We start from the raw sequence: 17,228 nt of genomic DNA on the forward strand, positions 1-17,228 counted from the left end.
CACTCTAGGTTCAAATCCAGCCTCTGACCGTTGCCCTCCTGCTTCCCTGACCAGGCTGCTTCCCCCTCTGTAACTGGGACTCAGTTCAGGGCCAAGTGCCAGGGCAAGGCCCTGGCTGCCTGGCCTACAGTAGCTCTCCAGGTGTGCAGACCTTAGACCTGCACAATGTGTATCCGAGATGAAGGATCCAGAATGCCTGCAGGCTCCATCACCCACTGGGCCCCACCTTGTGCAGGTGTGTGCTCCGTCCCTGTCCTGGACCCTCTACGTGGTGATCTTCGTTGTGGGTTGGAGTTCTCTGAGATTGTTTTTTTCTTCTGAGATTCAGTTTTATCCAAAAAACCAAGGTCATCGTCCCAGCTCCAAGTCAAAATGTGCCGTCGCTGCAGCGGTGGGCCCCGGCCTGGGTCAATGTCTTCTGACCCTGGGCAGGTGGTGCCTTTCCCCATCTGCAAGATGACTGCTCAAGGGGCCCCTTGCTGTGAGGTGGCCTCCAGGCTGGGGCTCAGGCAGCTCTGCAGGTGTAGGGTGTATGAGCTGGCCGGGGGACAGCTCCTTCCCCTGGGCAGGGTACCAAGACCAGGCGATGGGTGGAGAGCCGAGTCACAGGGCCTGGGCCTCGCGCTCAGCATGCCTCTGGCCCGCCGCCAGTCCTTCCGAGTGGGGCTGGTGGGGTGGCTCCGAGGTCCCACAGTGAGAGAAGCAGGCGGGGTGCCTGGGGAGACTATGAGCCAGGCTGTTCCCGGCGCCCTGCCAGCGGTGGCCAGTGAGTCAGGGCCGAAGCACGCCAAAGGCTGGGGCCTTTCCCAGCCACCATGAGATCAGCCCGGGGCCTGCACCCGCCCAAGCTGCCTTCTTCGCCCACTTTGCTGCCGCCCGGCGCCAGCACTGCCCTGGCCTCAGGCCTGCCTGGGGGTGGGGAAGCACGACCCCTTGCAGCCTGGGCTCAGAAAGGCCCCATTTCCTAGGGGGAAACTAGGGCCACAGGCTGGCGGTGGCAGAGGGCCAGCAGGCCACAACTGGCTTCTCCGGGGAGGGGCAGAGCATAGATCGGGCACAGCCACCCCACCCATCTTCCCTGCAGACACCCACCCAGGCCCGCTGCCCAGCCACGCATGTGTGGACAGAGGGGAGTGCGCCTGGGGCGCTCGCTCCAGCTCAGGACGTAGGACCTGCCGGAGGAAGGTCAGCGCAGTCACCTACTACGGATGGCAGGGTTCCTGGACCAGGGCGGTAGCTGCCCGGCAGCTGTCAGCAGGATTTTTTTGGCACCGCATGCAGGGAGGCCGGGGAGGGTTCCGCCCCTGCCCCCGCCTGTGCTGGGCCAGGCCTTAAGTCCTCAGTCGCAAATGGTCCGAAGTGCCCCCCATGAACTTCCTAGCTAATGTCACGTCGCTGTCAACTTCATCTCATGGTTCCTAAGAGCATAATGCTCAAGGCAAGCTTTTTCCTTCCTATCCCCCTTGTAAGTTCAACTATTGCTCAATTCTAAGGCTTTGGGGGATAATTTGGGTTTAAGGTAATACCAGGGACCCAGTCCAGTGTTCATCCAGCCTTCATGGCCCCCCCAAGTCAATAGGCAGTTGAAATTCTGTTCTGGATCCCCCCTCCTTTTTGATCAGGATTCTTCTAAGGAATCTCGGATCACAATGCTCAGGCACCATCTAGTTCATCCAGTCTCCTGACAGAGGAAGGCAGCCATTCCTGGAGGGAATTCACCACATGGACTAGTACCCTCCCATACCTGGCTACAGCCTTCAGTCTTGATCGCTGGTCAACGTACAGAAACCGAGCGTCTTCCCAACTGGGCCGATGAGCAGTGGAGAACAGGGAGCCACGGGGGCTACCATCAATGCCCTTGGACACAGCCGTTAAGAAGCCACATCATGGAGCTTTATTGCACTGGGCAACAAGTCTGCTTGCTCCACAAACCCTCAAGCTGTGCTGGGTTCGGTCGCCTGTGCATATGAGGTGGACAGCAAGGAAGCCTGGAGAAGAAACTTCGGATGACGGTGTTGGTGAAGAATATGGGAGAGGGCTGCCAGAACCAGTCTGTCTGTGCTGGAGGAAGTAGAGACGGAATGTCCTTGGGCAGCGAGGGTGGGAAGAACTCCCTGGAGAAGGGCAGGCGTGGTCAAAGAGATTAGGGGAAAAGAGGCAGATCCTAAAGGAAACGAAGTGGCGCAGCGGCTGCAGCAATGGGCTCAAAACTCACAGGCCCGGCGGGGAGGATGTCTTCGGAAACCACCTATCCAACAGGGATTCGAATAACTCAAACTCAACTCAAGCAGGACATCCAGATGGCCGCCAAACACATGGAAAGATGCTTGGTCTCATTAGTCATTTGAGCTGCAAACCACCGGCACAGGGAGATGGATGCCTGCTGGGGTCGCCGAGGTCAAACAAACAACAAATGATCTCGTCACTGCTGGGGGGAATGCAAAGTAATAGAGCGCTGTGAAAAAGTGTAGCTGCCCCCCCCCAAAAAAAAAGTCCCTCCAGTAGCTGGTCTTCCCAGTGGTGTCCCTCAGCCCACAACAGCGTTTCATTCTGATGCGATCCCACCTGCTTTCCTTCCCTTTGCGCCGTTAGGCAATCCACTGTTGAAAGCTTGTTCCACCGAATTTTATGGTGGAGGGCGCACAGCTCGGGCCTAAGTCTATTTTGCATTGGTTTCTTCGTGCATGGTGCGAGGCAGGGGTTCCCTTTCAATCACCTGCCTGTGGAAATTCACCCCCCCCCACTTCCAGAAAAGACTCCTATTTCCCCTTCTTGGTGCCTTGGTCAAACTCGGACTGGTGGATGTCTTTGTTGTGTGCTTTCTCAAAACGACAAACTGAAGGAGAAGGAAATGGAAGGAAGGAATCCATGGCTGGTATCTGGCTGTGGCCTTCCCCAGGGGGCGGACGACTGACCACCGGCCTCCTTCGATGCAACAGAATGGCTGCCGAGGTCATCAAATGCCATAAGAGGGATGACCCGGTCTTTCAAGGAGCTATCCAGAGTCCCACACACTTCCCTTTGGCTATCACGGGCCTCAGTTGAGCGCAAGAGAGGCTGGGGATTGTGTCCTGGGCCGCTAAGAGGGTTTTCTCCCCAAGGAGGGTGGGGAGCAGGTTAGGGAGGAGCCAGTGACCACAGACACAGTCACCGGGAGACCAGGATGGGTCCCTACACAAGCTGCATACACAGTGTGGGGCAGCAGCGGATCCCCAGAGGGCAAGCTGGTGAGCCTGCTGGCAGACCTGCTGTCCACCCCATCTCCACACTTGTGACGGTGTCTGCTGCCCTTTGAGGCTAAGGCTGGACAGACTGCCTTGAGCCCTGCCTTCCAGAAGTCACTCCTGAGCACTCTAGAAGCTAACTGCCCCTCCTGGGCTCTGGTTCCCGGCACCCCCGACTCTCCTCGTGTTAACAAAGCTGCCCCCCGCCCTTGGTGAAGCAGGCATCCTCCAGGGTCCAGGATCCTCTGCGTGGAGCTCCTGCATCTGTGGCGGGGCAGGGACTTCCTATCTCTGGTGCTGGGTACACAGTGACCCCTGACAACAGCTCCTGGCAGAGCCTAGGCAAGTGAGTTCCCTCGGCTCCCGGCCACTCTAAGAACCGAGGGGGACTCGCGGAAGGAATGTGCTTGGTAAAACCCACGTATGTGTCGACATGTAATTTCCCGAGTCCACCCCCGTCCCCAGCATGTCCCCAGCTTATCCGGATCCGTGGCTACCACTTGGTGTCCACCAGGCTCCAGAGGTGGTCACTGATGAACTTCTTGGAGAGCTGGGTGCTGTCCAGGTGGATGGGCTGGGCGACACTGGGGCCGTGATGGACTGAGGTGGGGCGGTGTAAGGAAAAGCACCCCAGCTCTGGCCCGCACAACCCTCCGGCCACCCCCTCCCCCGCCTGGGGAGGATACTGCCTTTGACCACGCCCGGTTCACACTCGTAATCCCACTCGATCTTGCTGATGCGGTGATAGAGCTGCGCCACGTACCTGCCCCAGGACCCGAGAGGGAACGTTACTCAGGTCAGGATGCACGCCAGCAGAAAGCCAGGGACGGCAGCCCCACGCAGCCAGACACCCTGGCACCACGCAGGGGGTGGGGGGGAACGGGACAGGACACCTACACAGCCGAAGGGATGGTGACCGTCGTGTCTTCTTCCACCTCCCTCTCTTGTTGCTGGAGCTCGGCCTCCAGCTCCTTGAGCTCCTCCAGCTCCCGGGTGAGCTGAGTAGGACAGCTGGTTAAGGGCCACTTGCCTGGAGGGCTGCCCGCACCCTCTGGCTCCCGGCTCAGCTCCCAGTGCAAAGGAGGCTGCAGGCGCCCCGCTGCCCGCACACAGGAAAGGATATAGGAGGCTGGCCTTCAGGCAGCTGTCCTCCTTGCTGGCCTGGTCCAGCTCAGCCTCCAGCCCCTGCACGTCCGCCTTGCCCTGGTGCGCCTCCTCCTTCGTGTCCAGCAGGCTTTGTGCCACTTTCTCCTCGGAGGTGAGGATCTCTGCGGGGCCAGAGAGCGGGTTCTGTTGTCCCGTACCAGGGGAGCTGTGGAGGGGGGTCCACCAGCTCCCCATCTCCAGCCAACACCCCACCTCTCTGCCCAGTCCCCCACCTGCTCACTCCGTGTCAACACCTGCACCTCTTAACTGCAGTTGCACGTCCCCAACACACATCAGTACCCCCACAGAAGAAGACAAGCCGGCCCCTCTATCTGCACTCCTCCACTGAAGTTAGACCACCCCTCGATCTGGTCCCCACTCGAGAAAGCTGCGGCTGGCTTCCCATGCAGTCAGCCCTCTAGCTGGCGGCTGTGCGCCCCCAACTCACCTAACTCCAGGCCCCCCACCTTCCTTAGGCCGGTCCTCAGGGGCTATCCTGTCCCTCCACATATCAGACTGCTGCTTCCTGCAGTCGCGTGCAGGTCCATTTGGTCTTCTGGCTCCCTCCACTCTCCCCTGCTCACAGCCCCTCGTAGCTCCCCACCCCTCCAGCTCAGTCCAGGTGGCACCTGAGTCACCCTTGCTCCACTGCACACTTCTCTCTGCTCCAGGCCTGCTTTCTGAGTCCCGGGCCTCCCTCTCGGTCCTTCAGGGCACGAACCCTGATCCTACTGAGACCACATCTCTGTCACTGGGGCTCCTGCATCTCCCGCAATGAACGGCGAGGAGCTAAATGCCTGGGAGTTCACAGGCATCCCCTGAAAGACTGCCCTGCTCCTCCCGGGGGGTACATATCTTGTCCATTCTGATTTTTATCAAACTAGCAAATGCATATGGTTCTAAAACAGTAAACTCTTGGCACATTACCCGCCCCCCCACCCCTACCCCTGGAAGAAGTCCCTTTGGACCGGGCTGTTTGCTCTGGCTTACGCTGCTCCCATGATGCAGTGATGTGCCCGCGGACTTCCTGTTTTATTGGCTGAGGGGCTGGGAGCACAGCCTCCCCCCGCCGCCGGCCCTCTGGACAGCCATCAGGCCTCTTTGAGCCCTTTCTCCCTTTGGAGGTCCATTCCACACACCTGCCCTCCCCCATGGCGACACCCCCCCCCCAGTTCCCACCCCTCTCCCAGGGGAAGAACTGAGGCTCAGACTCTCCCACCAACATGTAGCTTCGAAGCTGCTGAGACTGAACCTGATGCAATAAGACTTCCCCTCCTGGCCCCCTCTTGACAGTCTCCCTGCCTGACACCCCCACGCCCGCCCGCCATGCACAGCTTCAGCAGGCAGCTGGGGCTGAGGAGGAGGTGTGCCGGGAGGCGGGAGGCCCCTAGCCGGGACACTGGGCTTAGAATTACATCCTCACGGTTCGTGGGAACTCACAGGCCTGCCAGGCTCAGTGCCAGCTGACTTCCTCAGCAACCACTTTCTCCTGGGCTCCGGTCCATTAACCCTAAGGGGTGGGTGGTGGTGGTGGTGATGGTGTGTGTATGTGTGTGTGGGTGGGGGGGGTGTCTCTGCATAATATGTCGGTAAGTCTAGCCACACCAAACCAGACTCACTGCTGACTCGCGGCGCCCCTACAGGACAGGGCAGCGCTACCCTGTGGGTTTCTGAGACTGAGACCCTTTATGGGAGTCTAAAGCCCCATCTTTCTCTGGAAGAGCTGGCTGGTGGTTTTGAACTGCCGACCTTGTGCTTACTCATGCCCACGAGGCTCTAGACGGGAGCCCCAGTGTCACCGTGGGTTAGGCACCAGGTCCCTAACCACAAGGCTGGCGGTTGAAACCCATCAGTTGCTTTCCGAGAGAAGGACGAGGCTGTTGGTGCCTGGACCGCCTTCTTGGGGAAAACCCTGCATAGGACCAAGCTAAGGCCGAGTCCACTAGAGGGCTGATTTGGGCGGATGATAAAAGCAAACATTTTCTAAGAGGCATTCAGAACCCCCTGGCTGTGTTGCTAGGAGTCTCTAGGTGGCACTCACAGTTACGTATCTGGTTACTGATGGAAAGGTTGGCGGTTCTAACCCACCCTGCGCAGCCTCTAAGCGCACGGCCAGTGACACCATGGGGCGCCAAGCTCCCCTACACACACGGGGTTGCCGAGCACAAAGAACGGAAGGGACAACAAAAGCCCCAACTGGCCAGGCCATCGTGTCTGGTGAGTATCATCCCCCACGATGCCGGGCCACTTCACAGAGCGGGAGACGAGGCTAAATGGGGGCACTCTCCTGACTGGAGCCCCCGGAGTGCTCCTTATAGGCCAGGTTGGGAGACCGGTCCCTGGGAGAGGACAGCATGCTTGGTAAAGTGGAGGGGCAGCAACGGCTGGGGACCTGCCAGGAGATGCACTGGTCCCGTGGCGACATGGACGCTTCTGGTCTCTGGCGCTCCAGGGGCAGCAGGCGTTGGCGCAGGCATGGTGAAGTCCAAGCACCGCACCACGCACAACCCACCCTGGAGATGGCACAGAAACGGCATCAGGAAACCCCGATCACAATGCGAATCTCTCGAGGGGTGGACCCCATGGCTCAGACCCCCATGGGCGTCCACCACAAGCTCAGCCGACTGGCCTACATCACCCACCCCAAGCTTGGCAAGCGGGCTCGGGCACGTATGGCCAAGGGTCTGAGGCTCTGCCGGCCCAAGGCACAAAGCAAGGCTGACACTCCAGCCAAGGTCTAGACTCCAGCTCAAGCTCCCAACGGCGCACAGGCTGAGTTCTCCGTCCAAGGATGAGAGGGACTGGTGTGAGCTCGGGCGGCCTGCAAGGCAATATGGTGTTCTCCGGTGCCAACCCCAGGTGGTGCTGTTGTTGGTCCAGACACAGACAGACAACCCCAGGGGCTGCACAGATGGGCTCAAGCCTAAGGACCATCATGAGGCTGGGCCGGGAGGGCTTTCATTCTGTCATACACAGGGTCACTGTGAGTTGGAACCGACCTAGATGGCACCTACCGCCACCACCAAGATGCCATTGCATGTAAGACGCCTGCCAGTCAGGGGACAAGCCCCTCTAGTGGTCAGTGCCTTCTCTGGATGCTAATGGGCAGGTGGGAGGCGCTGCTCAGGGCCGCCACTGGGATTTCAGCTCTGGCATCTTAGATCCAATAAAAAGGGCTATTTCGTACCATCTATGGAAAGTCTTCAGTGGGGATTACAACTTAATGTCAAGAAAACCAAAAATGATCTATCTATGGCCCCCTCCCAGGGGGGATGGACAAGAGAAAAGTGGTTAAAGGGAGACACCGGTCAGTGTAAGACATGAAAAAATAATAATTTATAAATTATCAAGGGTTCATGAGGGAGGGACTGAAGGAGGGAGGGGGAAAATGAGGAGCTGATACCAAGAGCTCAAGCAGAAAGCAAATGTTTTGAGAATGATGATGGCAACAAATGTACAAATGTGCTTGACACAATGGATGGATTGTGATAAGAGTTGTACGGGCCCCCAATAAAATGATTAATAAAAAGAAGAATTTATCATTGACCAAGGGGTCATGAGGGTGGAAAAAAAGAGCTGATCCCAAGGGCTCAAGTAGAAAGAAAATGTTTTGGAAATGATGATGGCAACCTATATACAAATGTGCTTGACACAATGGATGGATGGGTGGTTAGCAGAGCTCTAAGAGCCCCCAATAAAATGATTTATAAAAGCAGGAAAAAGAAAACCCAAATCCTCACCATCGTACCCAAAGGTAACACATCACAGTAGGTGAGGAACAGAGGGAAGCTGGCGAGGATGGCATCTCTCCCGGATCCACAATCCATAATCAACGCTCCTGGAAGCCGCAGTCATTAAACCCAAGGACAGCGTATTGGTAAATCTGCGGGAGGCCTCGTTGAAAGGGTCGAAAAGCAAGGATGTCGCTTTGAGAACCACGGCACTCTCGGTCACCTCCTGTGCATGTGGCAGATGGGCACGGAGGAGAATCAATACACCGGACATCCTCGTGTGTCAGCCAGGTTTTTCGGCACATTTTAATGCAGTTTTGTGGTAAAATGAGGTGCCTCGGCTGATATTCGTGTTGGCTACACTCAAGTATATACGGTCTTTGAGTGACGCTGCTGATGGGAGAATACGGAGCGTCCCACAGACTGCCAGGAGGAGACCAAACAGATCTGTCTTGGACGAGGCGCAGCCAGAATGGTCCTTAGAAGCCAGGACAGCGAGATTTTATCTCACGTACTTTGGACACGTGGTCCGGAGAGACCAGCCCCCGGAGAAGGATATTTTGTTTGGTGAAGCAACAGATGAGGAAGGCCCTCAGGGAGGTGGTTTGATGCCCAGGCTGCAACGATGGGTGGTTTTGTTGTTTGTACGTAGGATCCCGAACACAACTCCATGGCCTCTGACCACGACGATGGCGACAGTGAGGCGCCTGGGGTGTTACGTGTCGTTATTAGGTGCCCCGAGTGTGTTCCGAAGCAGAGACCCCACGTGCAACAGGGCAAAACACTGCCGGGTCCTGCGACGGCCCCACGATTGCTCTTAGGGTGACGCCCACAGTTGGCGCCACCGTGCCAATCCACCTGGATGTGGCTCTTCCTCTTTCTCAAGGACCCTCTGCTTTACCAAGCACGACGCCCTTCTTTCTCCAGGGTCTGGTCTCTCCTGTGTTTGGCTGCGAACCAAAACGTCAGCCAGCCCCGGCTGTCTGAGGGAAAAGACCACCCAGGTGCTCCCCTGTACCCATCACGTCCCACAAGCCAGATTCCAAGCCAGGCCGCGTGAGACTGCCCCCAAGGGGCTCCACGCTGAAGTCCTTACAGAAGTGGACGATGTCATCGCTCTCCCTGGGAGCAGCAGTCAAGTGCCAGCGAGTTGGTTCCGACCCAGAGACCTGAGGCACAACACAACAAACCTGCCTGGTCAAGCGCCAGCCTCACCACTGGTCCCAGCCCTGTGTCCGTCCATCTCACTGAGGGCCATCCTCTCCTTCACGTCCCCTCGACCCTATCCAACACGAAGTCCTTCTCCAGAGACTGGTCTCTCCTGACGACACTTCTGAAGGTTATAAGACAAAGTCTTACCATCCCTGTCTCTAAGAAGCTGATGGGATCCAACTTCAGCCTTCCAGGTAGCAGGCGGTGCTTAGCCCCGACGCCGTGCCCCCCACCCTCGGAGGTGGGGCTCCTTAGGGGCCAGTCTGCTCTGTCCTCGGGGATCACTGGGAGCTGGGGTCCACTCCACAGCTAGCCCAACCTCCACCCCCTCCCTCCCTGCCTCCATCCGGCAGGTTTCTGGTTAAACATTATCTTCTCTGAAGCCTTACCTCCCTACCCCTGCCCGCCAAACAAATCCTCACTACCTCTCCTCCGCCCAGCACCTGCCCCGTTTACCTTCTTCTCTCCCGGGCGGGTCTGCCCTCTAACGGCAGGGCGACCTGCAGGCCAAGGAGCTCCCTAAGTGGCTGCTAGCCAGCAAGGTGGGTGGTTCTAAACCACGAGCAGCTCCAGGGAAGGAAAGGCCAATCTCTAGCTGTCTACAAACTGCAGCCTCGGAACCATCATTTGGCAGCCCCGGCCGTCACCCCGGGGCAGCCGCTACCTGGGAGCCTGCAGGCACGCAGCAAACCGCCTGCGCAACCTGAACGAGGGCGTGCGGGTTACCAGCTGCAACCATTTAAAAAATAAACAACAACAGAAGCAACTCGCCGCCGCCCGGTTATAGCGACCCTCTAGGACAGGGTAAAACTGGCCCCGTCGTTCTCCGGCGGCGCGGCTGGCCGTGTCGAACGGCTGACCTTGGGGGTCGCAGCCCAACGCGTCACCACCTAAGCAGAGAGACCAGGTGGTGAGCGCGAACCCCACCGCCAGGTAAGGGGTTCACACCTGGCCCTCCGACCCCGGAATGGGCCCAGCCCTGTGAACGCCCAGGTTCCCCACGCAACGTCCGCGGGCAGGGCGCTGGCTGAGGCCCGGAGGCCCTGTTTCACGGGCGGGGAAACCGAGGCAGGGGGAGGCGGGGCAGGCCCTCACCTCGCAGCAGCCGCTCCGCGCCGTCCTGCGCCTCCAGCAGCCGCTCCACCATCTGCTCGTAGCGCCCCAGCAGCCGTCGCTGCTGCGCCTCGGCGCGGTTGGTGCCCAGCAGGCTCAGCAGCCCCTGGCTCAGCTCCTCCATGTCGCGGAACGCCGCCATGACCGCCCCGCCGCGAACCCCGCGCAAACTCAACGGCCCGCCGTCCCCGCCCCTTCCGGGAGAGGTCCGTTTCCATTGGCTGGCTCCCCCGTCCGTCACCAGCCACGGGTCGGTCCTCCTGCGCCTGCGCAGGGAGGCGGTGCCCCGCGCGCGGGCCTTCCTGGTGCGCATGCGCGGGCCTTCCTGCGCGCCTGAGCGGGCTGCTCCCCAGCTGCGCGTTGGTCGCCGTGAACTTGGAGCGCCCGCTGGATGCGGGGCGGGGTTCTGGGGACGAAACGTAGAAGCTGACCTTCGAAGAGGCGGCAAAGCACAAACCCCCCCAAAAAACAAATAGGCTGTAACAACTGAATTTACTGAGTTTGAACCCCAGCTCTGCCACTCACTAGCTGTGTTTGCCTGGGCAAATTACTTGACCCCTCTGTGCTTCAGTTGCCTCAGGGTTGGTGTGAGCATTGGATGATGATCGAGATGATTGAAGGTGGAGTAGGCGCCAACCCAACCAAACTCAACCGCCATAGTCGCTCCATCCTAACTAGCGACCCTACAGGGCTGGGACAGGGTAGAACCGCCTCTGTGGGTTCCCAAGCCTGTACCTATTATAACAGGTGCAGAAATCCCCATGACGGGCTAGTGGATTTGAACTCCTGGCCTTGTGATGAGCAGCCCAGCACGTTCCCCACTTGCCACCAGGCTCCCTTCCAACCGTCCTCCGGCACCATGCTGGGGAAGCTTCCTGGAGATCTTTCAGGATCACTGGTTGAGTTTTGGAATTAGGTCTCCACGCCTTTCTCCTTCGTCTGGAAGCTGAAGTCCTAAAGCCCGAATCACTGAGTCACGATTCGAGATGGGTTATCTTTCTCTAGGTCATAGGAAAACAACAACAACTACACAACTTGGAAAGTGACTTGCCAATTATCCAGGGGAAACAAAAGAAATAAACGAAGCCATTTCCGGAATACCTGCCATAAAGGCATTAAAACAGGGTCATGAGACATAAAACAAGGTCATAGGCCAGGGAAGACTGCCCTGAGTAGGGAACAGTTCTGGGTACGTGAGGCAGTAAGCATTGCTTTGGAAAGCTCCAAAACCCAACGGGGACCTGAATGATGAGAAGATCTGGGCAGAAATGTGCAAGGTGGAGGGAATGAACGGCATGTGCAAAGGTTCTGAGGTGGGGAAAGAGTTAACATGCTTAAGAAACAGCCAGTAGGCCGGTGTGGCCAGCGTGGGGTGAGCAGGGCACTTGACCCAGACCTGTAGCCTGGGTAAGGACTCTATTCTTCCCTCTAAAAATGTTGTTGCTCAGTGTCGTCCAGTCTTCTGACTCACACTGACCCGATAACAACAGTGCAGGACGCCTGGCCGTCCTACACTGTCCACTGGTCTGTCTGGAGTCCATCATCAGCCACTAATAACAGAAATAAAAGAAGTAAGCCCCAAATCAGCTTGAAACAAACATTCTGCTTATCTTTAAAACAGGCACAGGAAATGACTTCTTTGAGAAAGACCAGGGTCAAGCTGGTCCCTGTGAGGCAGAGGTTAAAAGCATCTTAACCTCTTATCCCACTTTTTGAAACTGGGGCACCGCTCCATCATCTCTAACATCCACTGTCCTCCCTCCCGTCCCCTCCCTCCTGACCTTAGGTCCTGGGAGTCACAGGCCCGTTCTCACAGAGCACATGGACCCTCAGGGAAATGGCTCCACAGGTCGTAAGAAACTGGCAGGTCTCAAACCTCTGGGTCAGATGTCAGGCTGGAGGCTCTTCCTGACGCATCTGGTTTCAGGGACGGATGAACCCCAACCAGCAGCTCTCAGGACAAACTGCTTGTTCAAGTTCCAAACACTGGGGCTCTGATGATGAGGAACAACTAGATGCAGGACCCAGAGCCAGAGAGAGAATGTTACCGGAACATTCCTTTAGAGATTGGATGTAGGTCCTATAGCCTTAAAGCAACTCCCCTGAACGCGAACGAGGTGGCTGGAGGGTGTGTGTCCAGATGGGCAGAGACTGGGATAAGGTGGTGACTCAAGATCTACATCTCACCCTGATCCTGCCTCATTAAATACGGGAGCAGCGCGTTCCTAAATGGGACCCCAGCCACAGGCAGAGAAACATAAAGCACATGACAAGATGGAATATGACCACTTCATTACGAAACGTCCAACTTCCATAATGGCCTGACTGCCAAACCACTGAAAATCATGGCCCAGTCACGGTGACCCACAACCTCAGCCATCAGCCTGTAAGATCTCACACACTTTATTTGCATTAGCAACAAGCTGTCCAATCCCCTTGGTGGGTCACAAGCACCTTATTTGCATAGCCTCACCCAATCATTGGGCCACTTGAAGTAATTCACTGTACCTCAGATGGCCTTAAATTGAGAGGCCCAACAGGCACTCTGCAGTGGAGGACAGGTGGATGGCAGATTCCTGGGCATCTGGGCTGAACACCTGGGGGGAGGGGCATCCTGACTGGGCCAGGGCCAGGGGAGGAGCCATCCTGTAAACCAGGGACTGTGTGCAACGTAGTTTAGAGAACCACCCAGGGATTGGGGAGCAGTCAAGAAGTCTGCAGAGACATTTGGGCTTGTGGGGGGGGGGTGAGGTAGTTAATTGTCCCAACGTGGCTGATAAACACGTGGGGTTAATTGAAGGGTGGAGGGATACATGGCTTGGTGAGCCTCACCTTTCGAGTTCTCAGGTCTCTTGCTTTCTGATGGTCGGACCAGGGTGCAACTGCCTTAGCCAGTTCCCTGCTTTAGCTGGCAAGGCTCACTTCCTGCAAGACATCCCCAAGGAGAAGCCACATGAACCTACCCCATTGCAGCTCTGGGTGCTGGAGCACCCGTGTGGAGACCCCTGCCAGTGCTGAGATGCTTACACATTCACTGACTCGGTTTTCCTCCTGCAGGCGGCATCATTGTGTCTGTTTTGCGAGATGGAGGAGGACTTTGTGGATTGTTGTTGGACTCGTGGGCTTGAGCAGCACTGGGTTGGGATGTTTTCTTGATGCACACTTAACCTTTATATAAAACTCTCTTATACACGAGTTTCTGTGGACTTGTTTCTCCAAAGTACCCAGACTAACACAAGGGATGTGTTTGTCACCCAGGGGGAGAGTATGGAGAGGAGGTCCCAGGACTGAACCCCAAGACCCTTTTAACTAATGGAAATTAGAGAAAAAGGTCGCTTTGGTACATGGGAAACCATTTATAATCAACACCCTCCTTTGACTTTATTCTTATTAAAAAATAAATAGTAACCATAAAAATGCCTTATCAAGCAAAATAATTATAATTTATAAATTATCAAGGGTTCTTGAGGGAGAAGGGGCCGGGAGGGAGGGGAAAAAAACAAGGAACTGATACCAAGGGCTCAAGTAGAAAGCAAATGTTTTGAAAAGATGGTGGCAACAAATGTACACATGTGCTTGACACACAATGGATGGATGGATGAATTGTGATAAGAGTTGTATGAGCCCCCAATAAAACGATTTTTAAAGGAAAAAAAAGCCTGATTAAATCCCTTTTCACCCAAAGCAGCGGTTCCAACTCTTTGGCCGTTCACTCCGTGGGAGAAAAATCCTCAGAGCCTTCGAGCAGATTCCAATTCAGAACGAGTCAGAGAATGAAGAGACCTGTCTCCAAGGCCAGGACCCCAGGCGGTGCTGTGGCTTAGCCAATGGGCTGCTGAACAGCCAGGTTGGCGGTTCAAGCCCACCAGCTGGTCCGTAGAGGAAAGCTGAGGCTGTCGGCTCCAGTAAAGATGGACAGTGTCAGAAACCCTAGAAAGAGACATGATGCATTCCCATGAGCCCATGGCAGTGGGCTGTCTTCATGGGAACAGTTGCCAGATCTTTTCGTGCAGAGACTCTGCACGTGGGTTCTCATCACCAGCCATTTGCCTAACGACGACACACTGCACCAGGGCACCTTTCTCTAGTAATGACAGCCCTGGACACCCCGCGGGGCAGTTCCACTTTGGGGTTTTTCTTTGTGCGAGGTGCTAGGAGCCTTGGGTTTTCACTCCTGTGCCTTTCGATCATGCTGAACACAGTGAGCCACTCTTCCGGGGAAACCAACCAACAAACAAAAAATAGGAGAAATCAAACCCCCTGCCTTGGAGCTCCTGCTGACCCACAGTGACCCTGTCGGACAAAGCAGATCTGCCCCCCTGTTGGACAGGGTTCTCTAGAGAGACAAACCAGATTGCTAGTAACTATATATAAATATATTTATAAAGATAGATATATAATTCAAGAAATAAACCGTTAAATAATATACAGATAGATAATACAAGAAATTAACAGTTAAATGATAAAGCAGTGAGACACTAGCAGTCCTTCAAGTTTTGAGAGCTGCCAGTTGCCAGTCCCCTTCTGTAGAGAGAGCTGGGCTATATATATCCAGGCAGCAAACAGCAAGACAGGTCCCCAACTGTCACCAACTGTCGGTCCCCAGCTCCAGAAATGAACATTCCAATTGTGTGGGCTTAAAGGGACCTCAACTTACAGCGACACAGTCCACAGGCTAGGCATCCCACAGGTAGTGTACCCCTTTAAACTGAGGCACAGAACAACCAAGGTGAGGCTCACCGAGCCATTTATCCCTCTGCCCTTCAGTTAATCCTACTTGTGTTTATTGGCCAGGCTGGCACAATAAACTATTGCACCCCCACCCCCCACCCCTCAGTGGCCGAGACTGCCGCTTTAGAAAGCCCAGTGATGCATATTGTGTGTTGGTTTTGTCTTACTCTGTGCAGCGTTGGGCAGGTTTCCGTTCTGACTCATAGGCACAGAGCCTTTAGGGTGGAGTAGAACCGCTTGGTAGCATCTCAGACACTGTCCTCTTGACCAGAGCAGCTTGACTGTCTCAGCTTTCTCCCTCGGAGCTCCTGGTTGGGTTTGAGCCACCGGCCTTGCTGTTGGTAGCCCAGCACAGGACCCCAGAAAGCCAGAAGCCTGTCTCCGATTCATAGGTCATTGTCTTAGGGAGTGGTAGCAGAGGTAGGGATGATGACTCTTGTGGAAATACTGGTGTCTGGGCAGGGAGCGGGTCAGTGCTTATGGAGAGTCACTCTCTCCGCTGCCTCCGCCCGCCCTCGCCAAGGCTGAGCGCTCCCTGGGACCCAGAGGGAGCTTGGCTTCTGGCCTCCTCCGCTGTGTGAGCTTTGGCAGGGAGCTCACCTTCTCTGTGCCTGAATGGGGTCCATGACTTAACACAAAGTGAGGAAACTACGCCGTGGGCTGCACTTCTGGCTCCACCTGGTACCCGTGGAACCTTGGCAAGTTCTTAAGCTTTCCACAGGGCCAGTGATGGCTCTGTGAGATTGGCTGGCCCTGGACCGCCAAGCGGTAAACCACGTGAGGTTGTGCACCCGAAGCTCCATTGATTAACTGCACATGTCAAAATGGGCCACCAAGAAGCAAAGGTTTGGGGGGTTGTTTTTTGGGGGGTGGGGGGAGTAGACCAAACCAAACCCACTGCCATGGAGTCCATGCTGACTCATAGGGACCCCCAGTGGGTTTCAGAGATTGCAAACAATTGAAGGGGAGTCGAAAGCCCCGTTTTGCCCAGGGCAGAGTTGCTGGTGTTTCAACCGGCTGCTCAATGCGCCACCATGACGCCGGCGGGAGGCAGCCATCCAGGGACCACCGAGAAGACACAAAGATGGCCCTGGGTAAGTGCTCTGTTTCCCAAAAAACCCCTTCTGGCTTTGCTGCCCCCCCGAGGGGGGGGCAGGGGGGCCGGAATGGCCCAAGTAGTGAACTCTCAGCCCAGAAATACCATCCGTCTTTGGTATACAGTGCCCGGGATTTCCTGAAACCGCTCAAAACCGGCATTCTCTCTGGGCTGAACAGCCAAGCGGAAAAGGAAATGAGAGGTCAGTAGAGTGACCATCTCAGGGTGGGGAGGGGGTGGCAGGGGGGTGCCAGGGGCTGAGGAAGCGCTGCCTGCTGGCCCGATGACTCAGGCCCTCGTGTTCCCCGTGGTGAAGTCAGAGGGTTATCACTCAACCGATCAGAAAAAGCCTTGGCAGGATGCCCTCCCCACAGCGGCCCTTATGCCAACTGGTACTTTCCATTGTGCCCGATGCTTGCGTTTCGTCACTTACAACCCCTGGGAACTGTCTGGGAACAGGTCATCAATCTGTAAAGCTCTCCTTCCAGAGGACGATCAAGCCAAGCCCAATGCACCGTCTCCGAGTCTGCTCCAACTTGCGGCAACCCCACGGGGCCGGGCAGGACGGTCAGTGGCTTCCTGACATTGACTCGTCTTGGGAGTGGAAAGCCTTGTCTTTCTCTGAGTGGCTGTTGGCTTTGCACCGAACTTGTGGCCAGCAGTCCAAAGGGGCACTCACCCCACCACCAAGGCACCCAGGGTGACGATCGCGGTGTCCAACAGAACCTTCTGCTGCGATCACATTCTCTCTACAGATGCAAATCCAGAGTGGACCTAGCCAGGGGTGGCTAGTGAGCATCCACTCATTCACGCAAGTGGACTTTTAAATGGGCAGTGGCGCTAGGACAGGCCCTGCCTTGATTACCTGGGGCCCAGCGTAAGATTTCGTATCTTGACTATCAAGTCCTGCCTCAAGGGGGATCTCTTTGCGGGCTGCAGGGGGCGCAAGGCGAGACAAAGACCAGGCGGAGGCAC

At 56.3% G+C, this 17,228-nt stretch overlaps 1 protein-coding gene across 1 annotated transcript; it reads right to left on the reverse strand.

The window, feature by feature from the left end:
• Positions 1–1,871: 1,871 nt before the first annotated feature.
• On the reverse strand, positions 1,872–10,605 carry SPC24 (SPC24 component of NDC80 kinetochore complex). The gene is made up of 5 exons (XM_075547234.1): positions 10,409–10,605; positions 4,348–4,492; positions 4,122–4,226; positions 3,911–3,987; positions 1,872–3,824 (listed from the first exon to the last, which is right to left on the reverse strand). Exons 1-5 carry the CDS (start codon positions 10,566–10,568, stop codon positions 3,718–3,720), a joined length of 594 nt encoding a protein of 197 aa, XP_075403349.1. The 5' UTR covers positions 10,569–10,605; the 3' UTR covers positions 1,872–3,717.
• Positions 10,606–17,228: the final 6,623 nt, after the last annotated feature.

This window comes from Tenrec ecaudatus, chromosome 1, assembly GCF_050624435.1.
Source record: "Tenrec ecaudatus isolate mTenEca1 chromosome 1, mTenEca1.hap1, whole genome shotgun sequence".
NCBI lineage: Eukaryota > Metazoa > Chordata > Mammalia > Afrosoricida > Tenrecidae > Tenrec > Tenrec ecaudatus.